The 26,619-nt window shown below is 46.8% G+C and overlaps 1 protein-coding gene across 4 annotated transcripts in view; it reads right to left on the bottom strand.

Annotated features, from left to right (window-relative positions):
* MOS14 (ARM repeat superfamily protein) overlaps positions 1-26,619 on the bottom strand; it is a 180,671-nt gene that overhangs the window by 40,919 nt on the left and 113,133 nt on the right. For all 4 annotated transcript variants that reach the window (XM_087370765.1, XM_087370766.1, XM_087370769.1 and 1 more), the window contains 4 exons: positions 13,196-13,319; positions 474-555; positions 278-372; positions 127-201 (listed from right to left, as the gene is read on the bottom strand). In XM_087370765.1, the coding sequence (XP_087226891.1) occupies positions 127-201; positions 278-372; positions 474-555; positions 13,196-13,319 (376 nt within the window). The remainder of the gene's footprint in view (positions 1-126; positions 202-277; positions 373-473; positions 556-13,195; positions 13,320-26,619) is intronic.

Genomic DNA, 26,619 nt, shown 5'->3' with positions numbered 1-26,619 from the left:
ATTCTGAGTCCCCCAAAGGTTAGCAATACCACAGGATTGGATACCACACACATCTCATCATCAAGCTTTCATTCCTGCGTTCTCTATTTACACAAATTATTGAACACAAGCTTTTGAGATACTTACTGAATAAAAACCATCTTCAGAAGAGGCCACAGGTTTCTAAATGCATTTGCAAGAGGTTCAGCCTGGTTAACATATCTGCAAACAAATTTCCCTTTAGCCTTACACCCTTGTTCCGGAACCTGTAGTAAATCATGAGTTTTAAAAGCCTTACCTGAATATATTGGCCAGACGATCAATGGGAACAGTATATTGACTGGAGCTCACATGCTGAAATGAATCAGTTTGCTGAGCCTCTGTCACCACTTGCTGAAAGGTTCAAAAGTTGGTGTTAAGAACAAAGAATAAATGTAACTGACCAACACTAGAGTCAAGATATCACAAACAAAAACACACAAAGACAAGCACACCTGCAGTGATGTAGCCAATGGTAGACATAGCGCTTCCAGCACCTGAGGGATCTGACCAAGTGGAAGAGCACTAACCACCATACTGTAAAATGCATAAACCATAGCACATCGATTTAATCATCAATAAAATGGCTGTGTAAACTAGGAGAATGAAGAGAGAAAGGGCAGGCAATCGAGCAGTTCTATTATATTTATTATTTTTCTATCTTTTACGAAAGTATTACTCTCCCCTCCAGCCCAGGTAGAACAAGAGGTACGGTAAGGGGGGAGTGGGGGGATCTTCAAATCTGCTTTCAAGCTCTTGACTCTTATCCACAGACAGCGAATCCAAAAACAACCAAAACTACATCATATCTTCAGTACTAACAGAATATGACATGAAGCTAACTAAATCGGAGATCAACTAAGTTGCATCTTCAGTACTAACATAATACAAGACAAGGCTATCTAAACTAAATCAAAGATCAAATTGAAGATGCAATGAACACTTAAAAGTGTTTCCAAGGCCTTCAACAATTCATTGCATTTGGGACCCCAAAGAACTAACAGCATTCTCCTTTGAACATTACAAGTGGCACATGACAAATAAAACCCAACAGATGATGTTGTGTGACACAGGGTACATGGAACCTACATAACACGTGGCATGTGATAGGTGGCAAAATCAACATCTAACAAGTGGCACTATTTAATACATGGCATCACACAGGGTACCATTACACCAGCCCTACTTGATACATGGCATGGTTTGTCGCATCTATCCCTGTAGAGGCCATCACCACTGGTCACATCTTCAGCCACCACTTGTTACATTTGTAAGCACCTGTCACCACACGCAAGTCTCCTTTGTGGTTGACTAAGACCTACCACACCGGCAAAACTTGACCACTAGGAGATGAATCAAGTCCGCTAAGTTTGGCCTCGGATTGGTAAAGCACTGAGGAATTCCTCTCTCTCCGTCGCTTGCTGATCTATGTTGCTCAGCCCTCCGTCGCTGGTTCATCCGTCAGCCCTCCGTTCCTGTGTTCGGCCGTGCGTTCGTTAGCCCTTCATTAGCCCATTAGCCCCTTACAGTTCACCAGCCCATTAGCTCATTAGCCCATTACGGGCCACAGCCACCAGCCCATCAACAGCAGCAGCGCAAGTTTCGTCAACAAATCGTCACCATCCTGTTAGCTCATTAGCCCGTCGTCCATCAGCAGCGCCAGACAGCAGCAACCTCTGCTTCGTCACCTAACCCCAAGCTAGGCTGAAACCCCTAGCCCAGATGGGGGTTTAGCTCAGCAAGGGGTTGCAGGAGACATGGCCAGTCAAGAATGGCCCAACCTCTCTTCCCCCTCCTCTTCCTCAAAAAACCCATCAACTCCAACAGCTCCTTCCAGCGGGGCCAAATATGCCACAGTTGTAGCTCAAAAACCCTCTCCTTATGCACATATATTTGAGAGAGGAGGTCTTTTCGGCCGCCCCATTATAAAATATTATGAACATATTTTGTTCTTACAAGATCAGGTGAGAGAGCTGAGGACACAACTGGCAAATGCTATAGCTAGAATCCAGGTTCTTGAAGGACCCGGCAAGCTAGAGGTAATTAATGAGGCTATAAAGTCTTACGAGGATTCCCCACCTACCCCCCCGGTTACTCTACATAGTCAAGGATCTGGTTCAGACTGAAATGGAGACAGCGAAGAAAGAGGTAATTGTGGAGTTTGGACCAAAGGTCAATAAATATGATATCCAAGAAGAGATTAAGGAACATACAATCAGACGGGATAATGAATTTAAAATCAAGATTGGGGGACTCCCAAATGGATGGTACAATGAGGAGGATTCATTCAATGATACTTTGGCACATGTTAAAGCACCAATGCCTAACATTGACTAAACAGCAGATGAGGATGACAAGCCTGATCACTCTGAGGATGAAGGTGAAGCTTCAGCAGTCTGTATTAGTCATCGTAAAGGCCATGCTATTATTACACTTAACTCACGAGATTTAAGACTCAGATCCTACGACAATCCTACAAGCTGAAAGGAACTAAGCTATGGATAGCTAAGGCACTTACAAGAGCTTAATTGAAGGATAAAGCAATGGAGTTAGCCAAAGTTAAGGCTGCCAGGAAGGATGAAAGGTGGGCAGTGTACCGCGGAGGAATAGCCCTCATTAAGGAAATCAAATAAAAACCAGAAGACTCTCAGTCTTAAAATTATGTACGGCCAATTATATATAGGTTAGGATAGAATTTAGGTACTCTAAATAATTGGAGTTGCTTTATGCACTCCTTGGGAGCTGCCATCTGCCCTCCCTAAGCTATTGTACTGGATGGTTTTTTATTGTCCCATAGACCTTTGGTCTCCCGTGGGACGTTAAGAGACTCTCTCTCTCTCTCTCTCTCTCACCTAAGACATAAAGGTAGTTTCTCTTAATACCCTCCCCTCCAAGGGAGGAGTCTTTGTGTACGAGGATTTTGTATTGCTCAGGTCCCATAGGCCGATTTTTTGGTCTTCAGAGGACGATAATATATTCTTCTACTTCTTCTTCTTCTCTCTCTCGACCTGGTCACAAGTCAGCTCCAATCAGTAAAACAGGAAACTACGGCAACACTGGACACTAAAGTTAACACATGGAATGTGTATGAAGAAGTACAAGAACAGGAAAAGAGGGTGGCTAATACACGACTCGTACGCATAGGGGGGCTAAAGAGGGCTGGTTTGAAGGAACTCAAAAGGAAACACTGGAAAATATCATGGAAAGAACCCCACAACTAGAATGGGATGCTGAAGATGTAATAGTTGTCTTATAGGAGGGGACACGAGCCAAAGTATGCTTCTAGAACAAGATAAAAAGAAGCAAGATTCTTAAGCAAACCAATAAGCTGAAAGGCACTAAAATATGGATAGCGGAGGAGCTCACCCCAACTCAGCTCAAAATGAAGGCCACTGAATTGGCTAAAGTGAAGGATGCTTGAAAGGAAGGAAAATGGGCTGTTTACAAAGATGGAAAAGCACTTATAAGAGACTTCAAATCCAAGCCTAAAGACTCTCAATCTTAAACAGATGTAATATAGGCCGATTATCGTTGGTAGTAGATTGTATAGACTGTTGTTAACCTATAATAACTTTGTGAGTGCTATATACACTCATAAGAGAATCTCAGTCTATAACTAACGTTTTGGTGTTCAACTTTTGGTGTGTGTTTGTCCCATAGGCCCGTGAGGTATCATCTGGAGGTAGGCACATATTTTTTGTATCAGGACTAGACACACCGTCCTTCATAACCTCTTTTTGTAGAAATGGTTGGCTGGCCCGTTTTGAGACCGCCACTGTTATGCTCATTGTATCAGTTATCTTTAGTCTCATAGACCTTCACGGTCCCCCTCCCCGTCGCTCTCAGCCCCCCCCCTCCCCGTCGCTCAGCCCCCTCGCAGCCCCCCCTCCTCGTCGCTCGCAGCCCCCTCCCCCTCTCTGTCGCTCAGCCCCCCCCCCCTCCCCGTCGCTCGCAGCCCCCCCTCCCCGTCGCTCTCAGCCCCCCCCCTCCCCGTCGCTCGCAGCCCCCTCCCCCTCTCCGTCGCTCAGCCCCCCCCTCCCCATCGCTCGCAGCCCCCCCCTCCCCGTCACTCTCAGCCCCCTCCCCCTCTCCGTCGCTCAGCCCCCTCCCCCTCCCCGTCGCTCTCAGCCCCCTCCCCCTCCCCGTCGCTCTCAGCCCCCCCTCCCCGTCGGCAGCCCCCTCCCCCTCTCCATCGCTCAGCCCCCCTCTCCATCGCTCAGCCCCCCCTCCCCGCCGCGCAGCCCCCCCCCTCACCGCCGCTCAGCCCCCCCTCCCCGCCACTCAGCCCCTCCCCGCCACGCAACCCTCCCCTCCTCGCCACTCAGCCCCCCCCCCCTCCACGTAGCCCTGCCCCTCCCCGCCGCTCAGCTATCCCCCTCCCCGCCACTCAGCCCCTCCCCGCCATGCAGCCCTCCCCCTCCCCGCCGCTCAGCCCCCCCTCCACGTAGCCCTCCCCCTCCCCGCCGCTCAGCCCTCCCCCTCCCAGCCACTCAGCCCCTCCCCACCACGCAGCCCTCCCCCTCCCCGCCACTCAGCCACACTGTGCCCCCCCCCTCCCGTAGTTCTAGTGTGCCCCCCCTCTCTTGTAGCTTTACTCTGCCCCCCTCCCGTAGCTCTACTCTCCCCCCCCCCTCCCGCAGCCTCTGCACCACCCCCCCCCCCCCCAGCCTCTGCCCCACCCCCTCCCGCAGCCTCCCCATGGTCTGAGGGCCCTTGTCTGCTGCAAGCCTTGGCTTGCCACTGGCCTTGCGCAGGCCTGCGCACCCCTACAGCAATGCTGAACAAGATCTGCCTCCCCTGGAAATCGTGCACTTGAACAAGTCCTACAATGGCCCACAAACCCAAACAGTCTCCGAAGCCAATTGTGGGAGAGATCACTAAGCGCATCTCCAGGAGTGGATTAGCAATTGACAGCCAACCAGCCCTGAAAACATCGGTTGCAATGGACACCAATGCAGTTCTTTCTCCCGCAGCCATCATCTCTACTCCAACCACTGCCTCCCCCACCACTGTACCACTCAGCCTGCCCCCCACAGGAGAGGGTCACAGTTCCTCACCCCCCACACAGCTCCCTCCTGTCTCCACCACTCTTATGTCCCCCCTTCCCCTCACCCAGCAGCCTTTCTCCACTCCTCTGCCATATACAGCCAGCCTATCGCCCACGCCCCCACAGCCATACGCCATGTCCCACCTGAGACGATACATTACATCTTTACGGAGCTACATCGACTACGGGATCATATCGTAGCACAAGACCAGCTTATTCAGAGCGTGCGCCAGGAGATCACTCACCTCCGTCAGGAGGTTGTCTCTCAGACTGCTACAGTCACACCGGCCCCGCGCACTACACCAGAGGTGGAGGAGCGGATTGCTACTATCCAGACTACTATTGCAGAGACTACCAGATGGGTGGACGTTGCGAGACGGGCACCCAAAGTAGCAGTCTCAGCCACCATTGCCGAGCAGGAACAGAGGGCCAGTAAGGCTCTCAACATCCGAGTACGAGGTATCGCCCGCGCAGATTCACTCACCCCCTTAGCGGACGCGACTGCTTTTGTGACCTCTACCCTCGAGCTCGTCGAGCATGGGATCGAGCATGCATGCCGCACAGGACGGGACCCCACGCACCCACAGCCACTCATCATCCGATTCAGGGATATTCAAGCTCGACTTGCAGCACTCAGGCAGCGTGCTACACTACGGGACCACCCTACTATCTTCATGGATGAGGATCTCACACCTATGCAGGTGGAAGAGTGGCGCACCCTGCTTCAGCAGCGAGATGTAGCCCGTTAGGAGGGGAAGTGGGTTGTCATCCGAGATGGCCGCCTATTAGTTGGCCCCCGCTGCCGACCCCCACCAGGTACTCCAGACACAGTAGCAGACTCCCCCCCCAAATAGGGAGACATGGTCTATGAGATTCAGACTCAGCACACAGTACCCTTGGCATGCACCATATGGAACTGTAATGGTACCCTATGGTCTGACCCTGGGAACTTCTCAGAGTCATACACTCGACGCGGCATCGTTTTCTATACACAGACACATGAGAGCCCCGAGCGCCCTCTCCCCTCGGTCAGTGGCTATACCTGCGAGTCAGTATTCCGTGAGGAGACCAGATATACTGGGGGGGTCCGAGGGTCAGGCAGAGTTGCAGTACTCCTTCGTTCAGCACTCACGAGCTTGACATCCGTGGTTAGACGGGATGTCCATGCCCGTTACCTATGGCTCCGATTCCGACGCCCCTCCACACGCGACCTCTTTATTGCAATCTGCTACTTTGCTCCTGAGACGTCACATTTCGCACGGATGCTTCGTGAGGATACGGGGGTATCCCCCTATCTAGATCTCTACTCAGACATTGTGGAGTTCTCCAGACGCGGAGAGGTCCTCCTAGTTGGGGATTTCAACGCAAGCACAGGTGCACGTCAGACATCACTCCTGGACTTCCACTCAGATCCGGTCCTATTACCTGAGATGGGCAAAGAGGACTCGGGCTTCCCCTGCTCCTCGGTTGACAGTCACGCTCCCGTTACTGGGTATGGGCAGGCTCTTTTGGACCTTGGACGTATACATGATCTGGTCATCTACAATGGACTAGACCGGTGGCCTGCCTCCTCTGGTTTCACATGTTTCCCACATGGCGGAGGAGCCAGTGTCGTCGACTACATTCTGGGATCTCCTGCTTTAGCCCCACAGATCACTCACTTCCGCACTGCACCCTTACCCCCAGGAGCCGATCACACTTACCTGTTCTTCCATATACTTGCATCCCGAGCCCCTCCCAGCCACACCCCGCACTACACTACATATCATGATATACACTTCGATCATAACCTCTCACCTGATTACTCAGCCCACCTAGCCTCCCTCCTCAGACACATAGACGCCATACCCTCTCTAGATCACCGAGCCACCCTTATCACCCACTCCCTTCACAATGCAGCCCGCCACATCTTTCCTTCCACTACTCGGTCCACCCGCCCTCCACCCGCTGGCTCCACCCCTTGCAACAGTTGGTATGATGACGAGTGCAAAGCATTACGCCGCACACTCCAACTCACGACCCAGCGAAACGCTAGGGCCAACCCACGTCTCACCAGGGATTATCGTCAACTAGTCCGTCGCAAGAAGCTAGCCTTCCTGCGCCAGAATGAGGATACGCTACTGAACATTCTGTTTAGTAGCAACTCCAAGGATTTCTGGAGGAAATTCCTAGAACGCCAATCCCCCTCCCCCCTCACGGACACTTCCCTCTGGCACACCTACGCACGCACACTCTATGATATCCCTGATCAGCCTCCTCCCGACCTCTCATCCACCCCCTGCCCCAATTCTTGTATCCTCTTCACAACCCAAGGAGTCACCCACGCAGCGCATAAGCTTCATAACGGTCGAGCTAAGGATCATGAGGGCCTATGCACAGAGTTTGTTGCCTATGGCATCAAAACTCTAGCCCCCATCCTGGCAACGCTGTTCATGAAGCTGTCTGCCACGGGTTTCCCAGAGCCTGCTGGACCCTGAACACTATCACACCCATCCACAAAGCAGGAGATCCCATGGATCCAGGGAATTAAAGGACCATCATGGTTGGACATGTAATGTCCAAGATCTATGCATCAGTGTTAGATGGCGAGGTCAGTGCTCGCGCAGCGAGTGGGGAAAACAAAGATACATTGGAGAAGGAAGATATTACTCGAATAAATGTCTTTTGTGATAATCTCCTCCATATCATCCATGCACTTGTGGATGGTTCGGGAAAAGTTGCACGCAGGAAGGTGGATGCACATAGACCTGTACCCAAGTAACATCTTATTGGATTTTGTTGAAAAGTCTAGATGCCGAGTAGGCATCATAGACTGGGGGATGGCCATGGACTTCTTAGAGAGTCGAAAGGCATTCAAGAATATGAAGAAGCAATCTTTGGAGACAGATGCCGACTTTGCTAAGAGAGTTCGCAGAGGGTTCGCATGAAAGAGGAAGAGCATGGATGGAAATAGTGGCTTGCACTAAGCTACAAGAAGTAGCCTTAAGAGGTAGATATACATACCATGTAGATACCTATGCATTGGGTTGGAGAGAGGTATCTCGGTGGCGAGTCATCTCATGTAAGAAAGCGGCTAGGCATCGCTGATCCGGGAACTGCAGCATGTGTGGGAGGGAGCCGAATCCGTTGCGGAAGAGGCAGTGGTATCGGCCTCGAATGGCATAATAGATAGGACATCTGAAAGCAAAGTGCTCCTCCGACTCGATCTCCTGCAAGTCGCAAAGTGGGCAAAGGCGGTCCTCTCGTGGGATACCCTCTGCGCGTCCGCTCTCGATCCGTAATTGGTGTGACGAGACCCTAAACTGACCGAGGGAGATCCGGAGCGCATGTGGTAGATGAAGCTGTGTGTGACCCGGAGGTGTGATGAAGCCCTCCTGTGAGATCTGGAGGCAGTGTCGGCGGTAGAAGTTGAGCTTCACAGGAAGCTCGGAGTGAAGAAACCATGTCCGCCAGGTGTGGAGCTGGAGTAGATCCGTTCGAATGAGCCGGTTGACCTCCTGGTCAGTGGGGGAGAGGGGAGATGGTGGAGCGTCGAGGCTGTACTGAAAAGGAGGCAACCGGTCTAAGTCGAGGCCCAGTCGGGTGAACCAACTGGAAAGATGACTATACCAGCATCGCTGGTCCCCATCAACGGATAAGGCCATAGAGGAGGATAGGGCTAACCAAGGTAGGCGGAGGCGACCGTCAGCGGAGGAGCCAAAATCCCTGACTCTGTGGAGATAGGTGATAGCCTGAAAAGCCGCATCAAGCTGTAGGGGTGAGGCGCCGAACTCTGCTAGAATGATCTGGTGTGGTACCGATGGTTTGCTATGGATCATCCGAGCAAACATCAGTATCTGTAGGCGCTCAACTCGAGCCCACTCTGTGTCTGAAAGGTGGACTCCCCACCAAGCGCTACCGTACATGCCTGCTGGGCGGGACCAAAGAATAAAAAAGGAGAGACTTGGTCCGCGGGTCCTGGAAGTGGGAGTGGTAGCACTGTCGCTCCAGCCTGGCAAGAGCGGCGTATCCCCGGGTGATCCTGGCCAGCATGGCCGGGCGCATCGTGAAGATCGGGCCTGAGAAGACAACACCCAAGTATGTGTAAGAGTCAACTATCTCAACAGGGTCGCCAAAGAGGAGGAACTGCTCTCGGTGCATAGCGGGTCTAGAAGTGTTGAAGATCATCACCTTGGTTAATTGAATCATCTCAACTATCACATATTATTCTCTCCTCTTTATATAAGGCGCTTACATCTCGCACGCAGGAATATCACTCCGGCTACTTGTCGCAGATGTTTGGCTCCATGGGAGTGTGTGCCTCATCTTCTTTGGCATTGCTCCCATACTCCTGAGTTTCTGGGATTCCTTAGGCAGCGTTTGAGAACTAGATTTCCGAAAGCTACTTTTTGAAAATCTTTCTGGCTTTTTGGGATTCACCCACCTAGACACGAGTTTGATCTATTTTTCACTTGGGTTCGCTATTGGGCACTCTCGACTCTATGGAAGGACAGAAATCGTAGAGTCTTTGGTGATCCAACATTTTCACTTTTCTCTTTTTTTAGGCACTCTTTGCAGCAATCCGTTTATGATTGTCTGCAAACTCAATACATAGACTATGATATATACTTCTCATTTCTTGAAATCATCTCTTGATGTATTTGGGCACTTTTCCACCCTTTTTGGGATAGTGCCTTGTAATATAATGCAAAAGAATTTTCAAAAAAAAAAAGTGTGTGTGTGTGTGTGTCCGCAAGCGCATTGTAATATAATCTTCAATGGATTTCACCAAATAGTGTCCGCACGCGCGCATTAGGGGATACACTCTGCTGAGTATGGGTTCATTCTGCACAAACACATCACAGATAATATTTCCAATGCTTGTGTGGGGATCAAATATGCCAAATACATTGAACAGGAGGACTTCATTTCACAAACTAATGCAATCATTGGGATTTGGCAAAACAATGAAGCATGTCATTTACTGGTTATATGAAGATAGTAAAGTTGTGGGCATTCCGATTTCGCATCATGCAATCGATTTGTGTTGCCTATGTGCAGTTTTATTTGCCTTTGACGACATACACTAAGCAAGATTTCAATTCGTTCATGTCCACTGTTATGGCATCATGGACGAAAAGCTTCCATATTACTCTCAATAAATCATCTGTGCTAGGCCAAAAAAGCATGGGGGATTGAATATTTTTAATATTCACATGCATATTTTAGCACATAAGGGAAAAATGATGTATCAATTTTGCAACATGACCAGCCGTGGGTGTACAATTTGATTTCACATTTATCGACAAATGCCTTTGGTCACTCGCCCCACTCAATGGGATTTTCTGCTCGGGCTTATGGATGGCAAGGTCAAGGGTTGCCCTTTTGTTACTCGTACGCTTTCTGACTGGAAACATTTACTTTCCCACCATTTGTAATCTGTTTTGTGGTCTCATCTCCAGGACCAGACACTGTCATGTGCTTAAATGGAAAGTCTGGGTGCACTACAAGACATTTTTTTGCATGCAGAGTGTCTCCATTGGCCGAAAGTGTTTCCAAACCTTTAGCCATGAAAGACTCCCACTGGCTTAGTCTAAAGGATTATCCCTTGTGGGTCATGTGCTAGATGATGCAGATATACTGTCATATTTCTCTTATTTCGGATGATCCTGCTTGTCATTCGTTGTTGTTAGCTGTTGTTATGGTTGCAAGCTTCTATAAAATTTTGATCCCTCCTTGGATTTCGGCTCATTCATATCATAGCTGGCCTTTCACTCGTACTCCGAGATGGTGGAGAAAAAGATTGGATATATTTGGGCTTGTAAACTTCCATTTTGGCAACAGATTTTCTTATCGCAAGTTATACTTTGGAGTTCTCACCCTTGGCACATCGTCATGTTGCACCTGCTCGTTGTGGACAATCTTTGTCCCCGCACGAGACTATGCCTCACCTCTTTTGGCATTCCGTGAACTCTCGCGATTTTTAGTTGTTCTACAGCAACTTCTACATGCACGCTTTTCTATCTCTTGCTTTGGCATGTGCTTCTAGTTGTTTGGGGTTCATCCTATTAGACAAGGGTATGATCTCTTCTTCTCTTAGGTTCGTTATTGGGCACTATTGGATCGAAACCATTGGGTCTTTGGTGACCGGTCTCTTCTTTCGGGCCTCCTTATGGCAATCACTATTCGATTGTCTGCAAGGTTGGGATATTGATTATCCTACTTACTTGTCTTATATTGACATCTTAAGATATGTTCTAGCTCAAACTCCCTTTTTTTTTAAACCGATTTTTTAATTATAAGGCAGTATAGATTTTTACCCCCAAAAAAAAAGTATGTACGCGCTAAGAGGGTTGAGTTTTGACACATGATGGCTGCTGGACTTCTTCACGGGGGCAACTTGCTCATGTTTGTGACTCTCATTTTGTTCAGTAGTTTGGACTTCCACTCACATGAGGTATTGTCGGCACGACATGAGTATTTACAGCATGTATGTCCTATTGTCTCCTAAACAAGCCATGCATCTTGAGGCACCGAGCAATAGAATTATGTGGCAAATGGAAGTCTCCAGGTTGGGATGGTCTTCCTGTAGGGTTCTTTTTTGCATACTTGCAAATGAAGGCCCGTCACACCCATACCTCTCATCTATATCAAAGGTTCCTTACATAAGGGTTTACACCCTACCTAGTATGGGTTCATTCCCCACAGACATATTACACATAATATTGCCAATGCCTATATAGCGATTGGATAAGCAAAGTACACTGAGCAGGATGTTCTCTTATTGCAAGTAGATATTGCTAAAGCATTTGATACTGTACAATGAAATTTCATCTCACAGAATATGCAATCTTTGGGTTTTGGGAGGAAAATGCAACATGTCATTTAAAGGTTGTATAAAGATAGTAAAGCCGTTGGCATTCTAGCAGGTGATGCTACTGATAAATGGACACTTTTCTCGTTCATTACGTGAAGGCTGCTGCTCTTAGTCCATTGTTTTATGCTATAGCTACTCATCCAATGCTTTAATACATGGATCACTTAGTAGATACATGTGCATTGTCGCTGATTGCAGAAGCGTATGCTGATGACTCCTTCACTCCCCGAAACATCAACTCAGTAGAAGAATTAATAAAAAAAGTAATAAAAGGGATAATAGGATCGACTAGAAGCTTTTACTTTAAGGGCTCATAGGACGCTTTTTGGCGGGCTGCATATTAGGAAGCAAAAACAAGAAGAATCCAATTTGCAACTCTTCTTACGAGAGTCTCCATTTATATACGAAAATATCTAAATCTAGCTCCATATTCCAACAAAAAGCTAGAGTCATGCCTAGGTGGCTCATTATACGAGACCATTTGAAGCATATATAGGGGAAACGGAATAGGACCAAAGAACAAAAACGTTTCAGGATTTTTTGGAAGGGCCGAAATGGGAAAACACCACATCAGCAAGGGGTTCTTATAGTCTAGAAAAGGAGGCACCATTGACCATTCAGAATTCATAAATAGTACTTAAATTTGAGATTACATTCAGAATGCTATGGCATACAGCCTACTTGTAAGTTAAACATAAAGCATAGTACAAATGTGAAGTAAAGCAAAGGGAAACAACGCGTTCCCCTTGGGGAAATGCTTCGCAAGGTGGGGAAACATTTCCCCATGCCATTTCCCCCTTGGGGAATGTTACCCACAGAAACGCCGCTTTTGTTTCTGGACAGCCCCGAAACCCAAAAAGCGGCCTCCAAACCGTGTTTCCCCTTAGTTATGATTTGAAGTATCACCTGCAACAAAATCAAGTCCCACATCTAATTGGACATCATATACACCATGCAAAGCCACCACTAGAGATGGAGTATCAATGTTGTTTTTGGCTCACTCATGCCTTGGAAATAATTGATTTAGTCTCCCCTTTAAACACAGCGGTGAGACTTTGCTCTAGGTATCTTCCCCACTTTTATACTTTTTTTCTTGAAAAATAAATAATATAAATGTATGAACGAAAGTAATTTAATGTATGCACCCACCATATGTCATGCATGTGCATGCATCTGTGTTTGAAATACTTACGTTTTCTAAGACCAAAAGTAACATTAAAAAGACTGGGATTTAGTTTTTAAAGACACTGCAATGTATGCAAAGAGATTTTCACCTCAAACCTTCGACAATTTGTAACTCATCATCAGCCAAAAGCTGAAATTGCTTGTTACCACTCATAGCCTCTGTATAAACTCCAAGCAACGCATCAATGGAGCTTCCTAGAATGTTCCTGCAATCTATACATCAACAGGTTTTGTTACTCAAGTCATAGAAAATAATCTCATCACATGAATACATCTACACAAGCACGCAAAGAATCTCATAACATGAATACATCTCCGCTAGCACCATGAAACCGCTTTCAATTCCTTAGCAAAAACTAGCATGACATGAATGCCATCTACACATCAAATGCAAAAGCCAAACATACATTTCGCGGCTCATAATGCGTGTGCAAAAGCATGTGGCTCAATGATTGTCCGTATTTGTTTAGATAGACATGCTTGCAGGTTCAGCAACAAGTCTGTGCATCACCTATTCCTATCTTCAATTGCAAACTGTGTACAATGCACTTTCAGGAGGTTTGGTAAAATAAATGAAGTTGTGAGCAATGTCCATATCTGGAGATTTCGTCATTCACTGACAAATCTGTCTACATCGGAAGTAGATGCTGATCTTTTTTTAAACATCAAGGAAGAAACAAAAAATAGTAAGTTCTTATATTGTGTCTTACTGTCTTTCCTTTTTCGGATACATGCACACGATGCCTTCGATGTCTCAGCTGCTAAAAGCAATTGAGGATGCAAACAAGAAGATCATAGACATGGATAGCACCTCCCCATCCACCACCTTAGTGAAAGAGGACTGCATGGAAGCAAAGAAGCCATGTCATAACCCCTAACTGGAATGGACCTACTTGATGCCTAGACCCTACACATATGGAGATGGAGCATCAAAGGAAAGGGTTCAAGAAAGTCAAGGAACCGGGAGCACAAGGCCAATGTTTAGTTTCCATAGAGACAGAAGGATTATTATTATGTAGGACTGGAAGCTATGAGAACTGTCACTGCGCACACATGCACAACAACGGAAGTAAATATTGACCAAAAAACATTCACTCACTTGAGCAAGAGAGCGAATGAAAAAAAGATATCTTACCATCTTTAAAAGCCTATGAGACAAAGTACAATCCAAGGGTAACTCATACAAGCCATAGTGGGCTGAAGCAAAGGGCTCGCTAAGGCCCTTGCTGAGTGTTGTGCTAAACTCAAACTCAAAACTAGTGCTCAATCTCTTAATCAAAGTCAAAATACATAGCCAAGGCCATGGTGGCTCTCTTGTGAGCTGCGAACATATCTCATATTTGTGTCTGTAGGTTGCATCTCTCACTATGGCGAGGGGCCTTATCTTTCTTATCTCTTAATCCGGTGGGCCAAATTAACAGTGAAGCCTAGGCTCATGTGGTCCCCTCTCAATAGAGCTTGGATGGGCTGATGCATGCTCTAGTCAACCTCCACGACTCCTCGTCGCCTCTTCCCACTAATCCATGTCGTCTATCTCCTCTACTCCACTTTGTCTTGGGGCAGACTCGAATGAGTTGGAATCTATGACATGTCATTGGGCTCGGCCCATCGGTCTCCCATGCCATTGTCACCTCCTGTTGTCTTATCTAACGCAATAGAGTCTCTCTATGTCACCCATCTCCATCAAATAGAGACCAAGGGAGACTTGGACTTGAAAGTGAATCAATTAGGAGAGAGGCCAGAAAGCGTGACCATCCTTATAGAAATAGTGATATCACCCTCGGATCTCATAGTAAACTAGGCAAGTACATAGGAAATGCTTCTCTATCTCCACCTCCGCCAATGTGCATAACTTGCACCTCTGTTGCTCTCTAGGCGTGCCTGTGGCTCTCCCAGCCTCGATCCTCAGCTGATGGGATGAGACCTGCATCTATCCGATGGCAATCTTTACAAGGTGTGAGACACGGCTGTCCTCCCAATACTGGGATTTGATGATCACTCCATCCTCTGATAATCTCAAGAAGTAATCGTAGCAAAATTAGATCTTAGTGGGGAACTCCTAGTCCCCCCCTCTCACCCTGAGGGCTATCATTGAGGAGGCAAGGTCGAGACGTCAGAAAGTCTACGCTTGCCTTGTAGACTTTCGAAAGGCCTTCAACACTATCCCAAGATCCCGCATGATCAGGAGGCTAAAGGAGATGCAGATTCCAGAGACCTTGATTTGGGGGGTTTCAAGCATGTACGAGTCTGTGAGAGAGAGAGTCTGTGTGCCCCAGGAGGCCTATCAGATTGGATTGAGAGCACAATCGGGGTGAAGCAGGGATGCCCCCTTTCACCGACCCTTTTCGAACTCTACATTACATCCTTCATAGACCGACTAGGAGGCGAGGGATCATTACTTGCTGATTTGATGATACAAATACTACTATATACAGATGAGAGTCCTCATATCATCTTCAACAGAGGGGCTACACAGACACTTAGAGGCCCGCGAGGTGTTTTGCAGAGAAAAAATCCTGACAGTTAACCTTGGGACGACCAAGGTTATGATCTTCAACACCTCACGAGCAGTACTTCTTCGACTAAGCTTCCCTTATCCAGAGGGGTCAGTGGAGATAGTGCAGTCTTGCACATTGCTGGCGGCAGTTTTCACAAGACTAGTCTTCACGATGACCCACACAGCCACAGCACGACTCACACAAGGACACAAATAATGTAAGGGATCCCAAATTTATATCACAATACCATGGCCATGAGGGAGAGGTGTGAGTGCTCTAGCCCGACTACAGAGACAATGCTTCCAGGATCCACACACAAGGGGTTGGCTTTTCGACACCCTAGTGAGGCCGACTACTATGTATGCAGCACCACTCTGGGGATGTGACCTCCCGACGACATATTGGAAGAAATTTGAGAGGCTACAGGTGACCATGGGATCTAGGATGATTCGGAGTAAGCCCTCAATCCCATACTAGATCATACAGGGAGAGTTCGCTATGACACCATTTCAAATCGATGCCATCTTTTGGACAGTGACTTTTCTACATAGAGTCTAGGAGCTACCCAGTTGGAGATTGCCAAGGCTAGCACTTGAGCCATCCAGACGACTAGCAGAGAGTGAGGCAGCACATCATGGTAAGCACTCGAATCCGCTTGGTTTGCCTAACATGGTATTCAGATGGGCCGACTCCCCCCATTTCAATACAGCATGGATGCACCGCCAGAGTCAATCCCACGAGATGAGATTAATTGTATCATACACTTAGACCTCCTCCAATTTTATTCGTCGTCTCGGACTTGGGAGGGGACCAGGAGTTGCCCACCAAGATCTAGTTCTATCACGACCATTTCCTGAGAGTATCGGAGGATGGACTCATCATCAGGCCCCAGTACCTCAAGGACACAGGTGTCTCACACGCATTGGCGATTGCTATTGGTGGACAGACGCGAGTCTCGTCACATCAGCTGAGGATTGAGACAGGTAGAGCTGCAAGTATACCCAGAGGTCAACGAGCTTGCAAATTGTGCACGATGGAGGAGGTCGAGACAGAGGAGCATTTTCTATGCATGTAAAAACCTTCTCGTTAACTATTCCTTCCCTAGCGCAATCACGGGCGATGGCAAGTTATTAGTCCACCCAGCCAAACTCTCAAGGAAGGATTCAACTCATTTCGTAATTCATCTTGATTATCCCTCATCCTTATCCTTGAGACCCCAATCTCCCTAGATAGTTCCTGGCCACATGTCACATTTTAGGCCCTTACTTAGATGCATCCTTTTTCACCCCTCTCTTGGAGTTCCCCTTTAAAACAATTGCAACTTGGCAATTTACATATTAGATGCACCTAGGCCCTAGCCCTATTAGAACTATCTAGTCAATGCCATTACGCCCTCACCTTGGACCTTGGCAGTTACTTCTCTTGACCATTTAATTACGCACATTAATTATTACAAAAGTTGGCCATCTAAGAGAAAATGCCCACCGATCTATCCGAGGTCATGCTATCTCGGCTTGAGCATAACATTCCTTCCCTCTTCAAGCATCAGCGTCCTCGATGATGAAATCTGGGAATGCTCTCCGCAACTGGTACACGGATTCCCAAGTAGCTTCCGATAGAGGCTGACCATGCCATGCAACCAACACCGTGGGTATTTTTCGATTTCGTATTTGCATTGTTCCTCGGTCCAGGATTCTTGTTGGTTTGCGCCTTGCAATATCCTCTATCTCCTGAAACAAAACCACACCTTCGATTAGTGAGTCACCTGTATGCAAAAATTTCTTTAAACGCGAAACATGAAAAACCGGGTGCACCTTACACCCCTGTGGCAATTCTAATTTATAGGCTACACTGCCTATTCTCTTTAGAATTAACCACGGCCCACAGTATCGAGGTGATAACTTAGCACACTCTCCTGAAGTCAACGACTTCGAGTGCGAAGGAATTCTGAGAAAAACTTTTTCTCCTTCTTCAAATACTCTTATAGACCGATTTTCATCCGCATACACCTTGGCTCTATCCATAGCCTGACGGATATTAGCTCTCGCAAGTGCTAGCATCTCCCGCATCTGAACTACAAAGTTCGCGGCACTAGGCACTTTCTGAGGTACCCCAACTATAGTCGGATTGGCTGGTCTATAACCATAGTTCAGCTCAAACGGACTGAACCCAGTAGATGAATGTTTTCGATCATTGTAGGCAAACTCCAACAATGGCAACCACTTGTCCCATGTATGTTGCCTCAATGACACATATGCTCTCAGCATATCCTCTAAAGTCTGGTTGACTCTCTCCATCTGACCATCCGTCTCAGGATGATCCCCACTACTCATTCCTAACTCAGTCCTTAGTGTCTCAAATACCGCTGTCCAAAAGTGACCGGTAAACCTGACATCTCTGTCTGACACTATGGATCTAGGCAATCCATGCAGACGAAATATATGTCTAATAAACAACTCCGCTACTTGCGGGGCACTAACAGACTCTCTAGTCGGAATGAAGTGAGCCATCTTGGTTAGACGATCAACCACCACAAGGATAGAATTATACCCTCCTTGTGTTGCAGGTAACCCTACAATGAAGTCCATGGAAATGCTCTCCCACTTACTTAGTGGTATTTCCAAGGGCTGTAAAAGTCCGGGTGGCTTCACCCGCTCGGCCTTACTTACCTGACACGAGAAACACCGTGTCACATATTCATGAATATGCTTTTTCATCTTTGGCCAAAAGAAATCTCGCTTCACGAGATCATATGTCTTCTCGACTCCTGGATGTCCCGCACACGGGCTATCATGGCATTGTCGAATGACTCTCTGCCTGAGATCATTCTGACCAGGTACTACAACCTTGCTATTTCTAACTAGCATACCATCCCTTATGGTATATCTTGCATAAGTTTGGCCTTTTCTGGATGCCAGGTCATCCTTTTCATTTTCCCCGGGTTTTAACACATGAGCCTTAGGCCATAAGCTCTGGACAAACTCGTCCACCTTCTGAGTTTCTCTGATCTCGGTCATTAGAGCACTCTCTAATACCGTGAAACTCAGGTTGTGCATAATGTGAGACAACGCATCAGCTACCTTATTGTCTTTTCCTCTTCGGTACCAAATCGTTAGATTAAACTCCTGCATGAGCTCTGCCCACCTAGCTTGGCGGCCCCTCAAGTCAGGTTGTTTACAAAAATGTTTCAGAGTATCATGATCTACATCCACATAAAACTCTGAACCATACAAATAATGCCTCCATGTCTTCAAAGCATGGATAACAGCATACAACTCTAATTCATGAGTTGGCCAATTCCTTTGAGAGGGAGAAAGCTTCTTGCTTTCAAAGGCTACTGGCCTTCCCTCTTGAAGGAGAACTGCTCCTACCGCAATGCCACTTGCATCGGTTTCTAGGAACAATGGTTTCTGGGGATCAACTATTTTTAACACCGGTCCTGAGACCACAGCTTGTTTTATGGTGTTAAAACTTTCCTGTTGATTCTGTCCCCAAACAAAAGGTACTTTATCTGAGGTCAGATCAGTCAATGGCGATACTATTCCGGAATATCCTTTGATATGCCTTCTATAAAACTGGACAAATCCCAAGAATGATCGCAACGCGGTCAGACTCTGAGGGATTGGCCAAGTTAGTATCGCAGCCACTTTCTTCGGATCCATTTCTACCCCCTGTGGAGTAATTATGAACCCTAAATACTCAAGCCTAACCATACACAGTATAGTTTTCTTTTTATTCACGTAAAGACTGGCTTTCCTCAAAGTACTGAACACTATCCTTAAGTGTTCACGATGCTCAGTAACACTTTTACTGAATATCAAGATATCGTCAATAAAATGTACTACGAACTTTCCGATATACGGACGTAGTAAATCGTTCATAAGCATGACGAAGGTCGCTGGAGCATTGGTAAGTCCGAAGGGCATTACCAAAAACTCATAATGACCAAACCTGCTTCTAAAAGCGGTTTTATGCACATCCTCGGCTCTAATCCGGATCTGATGATAGCCGCACTTAAGATCTATCTTGCTGAAAATCACGGCTCCATATAATGCATCTAGCAAATCATCAATCCGAGCCATCGGATACCTGTGCTTAACAGTGATATTATTCAATGCTCTGTAATCTATACAGAGGCGAAACGTATCATCCTTTTTCCTCTTTAATATCACTGGCGAAGCAAAAGGTGAGAAACTTGGTTGAATCTGCCCCAGCTTGAGGTATTCTTCCAGTTGTCTACGCACCTCCGCTTCTTCCGTAAAACTCATTCTATAGGGAGGTCTATTTACAGGTTCTGCCCCCGGGATTAGTTCAATCTTATGTTGAACTTTCCGCTCTGGAGGTAACCCATAAGGTAGTTCATCCCTAAAGCATTCAGAGAACTCCTCTGTTATAAGATTAGCCAGCTTGGCCATCTCACCACTTTGCGTAACATCAGTGCTAGTCGAAGAATCATCCATCGACTCTACCGATGCGGTGCAAAGGTACAAAAACTCTACTTGAGCCTTTCTGATTTCCATCACGGAAACCAACGGTCCCTGAGATATATCTTTTTCACCTCGTAAGACATAAAGCACATCATTCATCTTGAATTGATATACGTGCTTTTTCCAATCAATGGCTGGATTCTTCCTAGAATGCCACGCCATTCCCAGGGCTATATCTGCATGAGCAAGCTTGGTCATTTCAAAATCAAGCTTCTCAACATAGTCCTGAATCCGAAGCTCCAATTGGGTAACCCTTTGGTCCCATACTTCAGTTGAACTTCCATCTGCCATCCTGACTGTATACGCATAGTCAGATGGACTCGTCCTTAGTTTCAGCCTCTTCACGAGCTTGGAGTTAATCACATTGTGAGTTGACGCTGAGTCAAACAACACAATGACATCATGATTGGCCACTTGCCCTTTCATCTTGATTAACTCCGTATCATTGAAGGCTGTATACCCCGTTGCTGCGGGCTTAGATAGGATGTTATCAGGTGCACTCGTCACTAACTTAGCAACAGATACACATAACAAACAAGGTACTAACCTCTGAGAAGGTCCCGCCAGTTGCATCTGCATATGTTCCGCACTGGGACTCTCCTGCATTTCTACGTCGCATTCAGATATTATCATACTAGCCGTGCGACGATCTTTATTCAGTGGACAATCCTTCCACTGATGTCGCTGAAGGCAGCCGAAGCACAATCCTTCTTTTCTAGCTTTCTCTTTTTGTTCAGGGGTCAACGAGGACTTTGACCAAGCCCGGGCTGCCATTGGAGTTATTTTCCTTTTCACCCCAACGGTGGTACTTGTTTTTGTTGGTCCCTCAACCGGCTTCACCTGCTTGGTTTGGCCACTTGGCTGCGAGACACTTGTCTTTGAAACCCATTTCCTCTGAAATCCCCCTTTCCTCGGGTGCTCATACTGAGTCCCTGCCTGCACAAATCCACCAGACCTGCCTCTGGCATCCTCATAGTTCAGGGCTACTGCTATAGATTCATCTAGTGTAGTTACATATTTAGCCCGAACTTCCATTTTGATTTTGTCGTTCAGTCCATAGATATAATCTTTTAACTGAACCGACATAGGGAGAGGGTCTGTTATTTTCATAACACATTCTCTGAATTTATCAGTGTACTCTGCCACTGACAAGCTCCTCTGACGAAGACTTCTATAAGCATCCCAAGATCGGGATTCTTCATCAGGTGGGAGAAAGTGTTTCTTGAATTCAATTTTGAACCCTTCCCAGGTGGTTGGAGCAACTTGATCCTTCTGTTGCTTTATCCACCATCTGTCCGCTGCCTCAATAAACAGGTGTGTGGCCTCGCGGATTTTCTTTAGATCGGATTTAATCTCACAAATGGCGAAGGCTTCTTCCCACTTGTGCAACCAAACCTCGATCACATCAGAGCTGCGCTCGGTCATCCGACCAGCGTACTTCTCCGGTCTATAATTAGCGATATTAGGCACTTTGACCCTTGCGCGCTCTAAGGAATGTACACTGGGCTCTGGCTCAGCTAGAGCTTTGCCCTTATCAATCCTAGACGGTCTAGCCGACAAGGCTTGCACCATCTCCCTAATCTCATTTTGACCAGCATTCGCCTGAAGTTGCTGGTTCATAATCTGCTGTAAAGCATCCTCTAATATTGAAATCCTACCAACCAATGTAGGTGCTGCCTGATGTGACATCTGTTGTGTTGACTGAACTCTAGACTCGCTAGGATTTATTCTTGAAGTCTGTCCTTCTGCTTCCATTTGTTGAAAGGGAGTTTTTTTTTTTTTTTTTTTTCTTCTTTTGTTGTGTCTTTTTTTTCTACAGTGCAGAATTCACAGGACCATAGGAAAACAGAAAAAAAAACTGGGCGGAAAGAAAGAGTTCCCTGATCTTGCGCCGACTCCGACTGCTCTTTCTCAGACGTAGAGGTTCCCTTCAAAAGCTATTCCAAATAGACTGTGTAGAGGCCTTAATTTGCTTCTGTCGGACAGCGAGCAAAATGCAACCAAACATATCTGACGATTGTCAACACGATGAAATCGACGTGACGCCTTCACGTAGCGTAGATCGTCAACCCGCTCCAAGGTGCAATTTTGAGCTTTCGTTATCCGCACAGCCTTGGTCTAGGTGAGGATGAGCCCGTCGGGTTTTTCGTTGACCAATATCTTGCTGTCCGTCGACTCTCCGTTGCTGGCGTCAGTCACAGACCTCGACTCTCCCTTGCTGGCGTCAGTCACAGACCTCGACTCTCCCTTGCTGGCGTCAGTCACAGACCACCTTCGTCGAAGGTCTCCCCGTTCGCGAATGGCTTCCCTCCGTAGTCCACGAGAATACTGCTGCACTCCGTCGTCACGGCGACCCTCTAGGTCCAGCCAGCATTTGAGAAGTCCTGACTGACCGGCGAACCACCACGCTATCAACCCGTCCCTGCTCACGGCCGTTGCGAGATCGCCAATTCGTAGACCCCCTACGTTCCTACGCTCCAGAATTCTGCTGTTCGTCAGTAGCTTCGGTCAAAGCTCACGAACCTCTTCCTGTTCCAACCTGCTCTGATACCAAATGTAAAAACCTTCTCGTTAACTATTCCTTCCCTAGCGCAATCACGGGCGATGGCAAGTTATTAGTCCACCCAGCCAAACTCTCAAGGAAGGATTCAACTCATTTCGTAATTCATCTTGATTATCCCTCATCCTTATCCTTGAGACCCCAATCTCCCTAGATAGTTCCTGGCCACATGTCACATTTTAGGCCCTTACTTAGATGCATCCTTTTTCACCCCTCTCTTGGAGTTCCCCTTTAAAACAATTGCAACTTGGCAATTTACATATTAGATGCACCTAGGCCCTAGCCCTATTAGAACTATCTAGTCAATGCCATTACGCCCTCACCTTGGACCTTGGCAGTTACTTCTCTTGACCATTTAATTACGCACATTAATTATTACAAAAGTTGGCCATCTAAGAGAAAATGCCCACCGATCTATCCGAGGTCATGCTATCTCGGCTTGAGCATAACAATGCATGTGCCCAACCTATTGTGAGATCCGGAGACGATACCACTACCTCTTCAAGGAGGGACTTGGCTTCCGTCCACCCTCACGACTGATCCACTTTCAAGATGAAGCCCAAATGCTTGAGGGCTTCATCCAATTCAATATCTGAGAAAGGCATTTCCAGCATTGTAGCTTTTTGCAAAGAAACAATAGGAGAAACAAGCTCTGTAAATCTGTTCCGAGCCAATGCAACCTGAGGTGTAGAAGAAGAGGGCTGAGAAAAAAGAAGCTGAAAATGATCCAGACATTGTTTTTGTAGCTGAGATAAAGTCTAGGTCACCATCTGGTTTCCTGACCGTCATGAAAGATTGACTTTGTCTATGTGCATGTAAATTCCGAAAGAAAGATTTCGAGGAACAACCCTTATCTAGCATAGGTTTAACTCTAGCCCTGGTCTGCCATTTAGAAAGCTTTCGTTTATCATTGGCATCAATTATGGAGGAAGCACAGGACAATAAATGCTGCTCAGAAGCAGATAGAGACCTTTGATGACTAATCTATACCAAATATTGCTTGTATGATTTTGCCCACTGGATATGCTGTCTGGTTTCTGCCATGTACCATCTTCCATATTCCTTAATGACATTTTGAGTACAATGTACAAAAGAGTTCCAAGCAAAGTCCAGATCCTCCTGAGCATGGGATAACAATGGCCTGCAAGCCAGTCTGATCATTTGCTGGAATTTTTCATGAGAAAGATGTAATTGATTGACCTGTAAATGTCTGACTGGAGAAAGCTGCAAGTCATCCAGAGGCATTCCAAATGAAAGGGTGAACCAAAGTGGAGTGTGATCAGATAATTGTTGAGAATAATCAGTCCACATGTGGCATGTATATTCATCATATTGCTGAGCATGAATAAGATAACATCTATCAAGCCTGGCCCAATATTCTGTAAAAGCATTATGATGATATGTAAATCCCATAACTAAAGGGTGAGTTGCTGTCCATAAATCTGCAAATTGAAGCGATGAAGTCATATGTTCCCATTGCTGGATTTCAGAGGGCAGCATATGGGATTTGTGCGTGGTATTGTCCTTCCAGTGAGGAGAATTATTGAAGTCGCCACAAAGTAGAGCATTTGAGGACCAAGGATATTGCTTTATGGAGTCCCACATTTGAGCTCTAGAAGCTGAATTTTGAGAGGCATACAAGGAGCCGATTTCAAAAATCTCTCCATTGATCATACATTGGATAATCATCCATCGACCACCAAGATCATTATATGCTATCCAGGGTTGCAGATCGTGTCTGGCTAAAATGCACAGCCTAGAGAATTGTTCAGATCCTGCATAAAATATATCATATCCTGAAAAGAACCAATGCTGGCCAGCAAAAGAATGCTGATTATGCTCTTGCAGACACACTACATCTGGATGAGTTTTATTTATATAATGCCATAGGAGCCTCCATTTATTCAGGTTGCAGAGGCCTTGTATATTATAAGAAATACATTCAAGAGAAGCACACATGAGAATATGTACAAGAGATGAACAGTTCTCAAAAAGAAAGGGAGGCATCAAGCCTCTGCCATTGCCACAGGGTCTTCCTGACCCTCAGCATCCGATTCTCTGACTAAATCATCTTCTTCACAAAGTGGAAGACCCTTCTTGACTGCATTAACCCATGCCTTTGAGATGGGGTTGCCCGAAGAGGTAGAAGGTTGTCCTGCAGAAGGAGCAGAAGCATCCCAATTACGAGATTGGAGAGGTCTTTGTTTGAGAGGCACCGTCTTCTTTGCAGTCTGCCAACCCTCGTGAGAAGAAGAATTATTTTCCACTAACTTTTTCCTTTATCCTTATTTTGAGCTGAATTGGCCTGGCTCCCTGTATGAACTGAAGGCTTTACTCCTTTAGCTTCAATCTTTTCCACATATGTCTTCTCGCCTCCTTTATGAGATGGCAGAGGAATGGCTGCTGGAGGAGGCGGATGAAGGATAGAGGGACACTCCGAAGCTAGGTGCCCAAACTTGTGACAAGAGAAACAAGCTCCAGCAAAAATGCCCCATTTTAAAGTGAAAGATTTCTTTCCCAAATTAACACCCTCAATCTCAACTGCAATAGCAGAGGGGGTTGGTCGATCAGTATCCCATAAGATGCAAAAACAATTTCTATTACCTGTGGGACGAGGGGGACAGATCACTTGTCCCAATGTCATGGCTAAGCCCGGAAGCTCTGTTCTCATGTAATCTGGAAAATCAACCACTTCAACCCATACAGGGCAATGATGCTTGATGAGAGTCTGATAGTCCTTATTAGGGGACCACGGCATGATGTGCACCATTTGACGACCAAAAAATAAAGGGGACATTTCCAGCATCTTTTGTTTTGTCAAGGCATCCAAAAGATGAACTTCATAAAATCCTCGGGAGGCAAAATAGACTCCTTCTACATAGCATTCACCTAGGAGAGAATTCATCCATTGTCCCACATCATTAGCCGAGGGTATTTTGCCTGGGAAAAAGATGATCACTGCAGTTTGAGAGAGCTTCTTCAAAGGATGCACAAGAGAAGGCAACTTCATCTTGTAAGTGAGTTCCGGAGCAGGTAGAATCCATTCTCTTCTACTTTGTTGAAAATCATCATTCAACATGTCAAACACATAGGAAGCATCTTCAGATGAAGGAGCTATGGGGGGCGAAGTTTCCCTTGATTGTCTTTTAGATTCAGGAGAGTGTGCTCTCTTGACATAATACTTGCTTGTTTCTGCCATGGAGGCTAAGGGATTCAGCAGGTACCAAACGGAGAGAGGCAAACGGGTCACGACGATGACTAAACGGCTGTACGGACGTATGGACTGACAGGTTGTATGGACGTACGGAGAAGCTGACAGATTGTACGGAAGGGCTGACAGATTGTAACGGGACTGACAGATTGTAACGGGACTGACAGGCTGTACGGAACAAAAGGCAGGCTGTACGGAAAAAGTGACGGGTGTACAGGAAGACTGACGCTGACGGTTGCACAGAATATCTGACGGGCTGTACGGACGCAGGGAAGGTAGTCTAGTAGGGCTATGCAGGCATGTACGAAGCTCAATTCAAAGACCCGAAGAGATAAGCCAGACGGGTGTACGGGAATCATACGACAGGTATCGTACGTCGGCTGTACGGGAATCGTACGGCATACAGGAATCGTACAATGGCCGTACAGATGTACGGAAAGGGAGACAGGCGCCACACGATCCCTTTCAAGGATGAAACAGCAGGGGCAACGATCTCTCACGCCTGCGCAGCTCCTCTCATACACACACACAGACACACAAGCTCAATAATGGTGCAAGCAGTCTGACTTGGGATAAGAGAAGATAGAAAAGCCATGGGGTTGGAACTAACTGCCGTATGCATAAAATGGCACTGTGCGGGCAGCCCGCATTAACCAGGGGCACCATCGCATTGTACAGGGAGCGGCCACCCTCTTGACTACACCTTAAAGGCCTGTCAGAGGAGGCCAGTCTGGGTCGGGTGACTCCGATGGTCGGA

Source organism: Dipteris shenzhenensis, chromosome 32 (assembly GCF_047967505.1).
Source record: "Dipteris shenzhenensis isolate YYH24624 ecotype China chromosome 32, Dip_SZ_1.0, whole genome shotgun sequence".
Classification (NCBI taxonomy): Eukaryota; Viridiplantae; Streptophyta; class Polypodiopsida; order Gleicheniales; family Dipteridaceae; genus Dipteris; species Dipteris shenzhenensis.
This window is presented reverse-complemented; position numbering and strand designations above follow the sequence as displayed.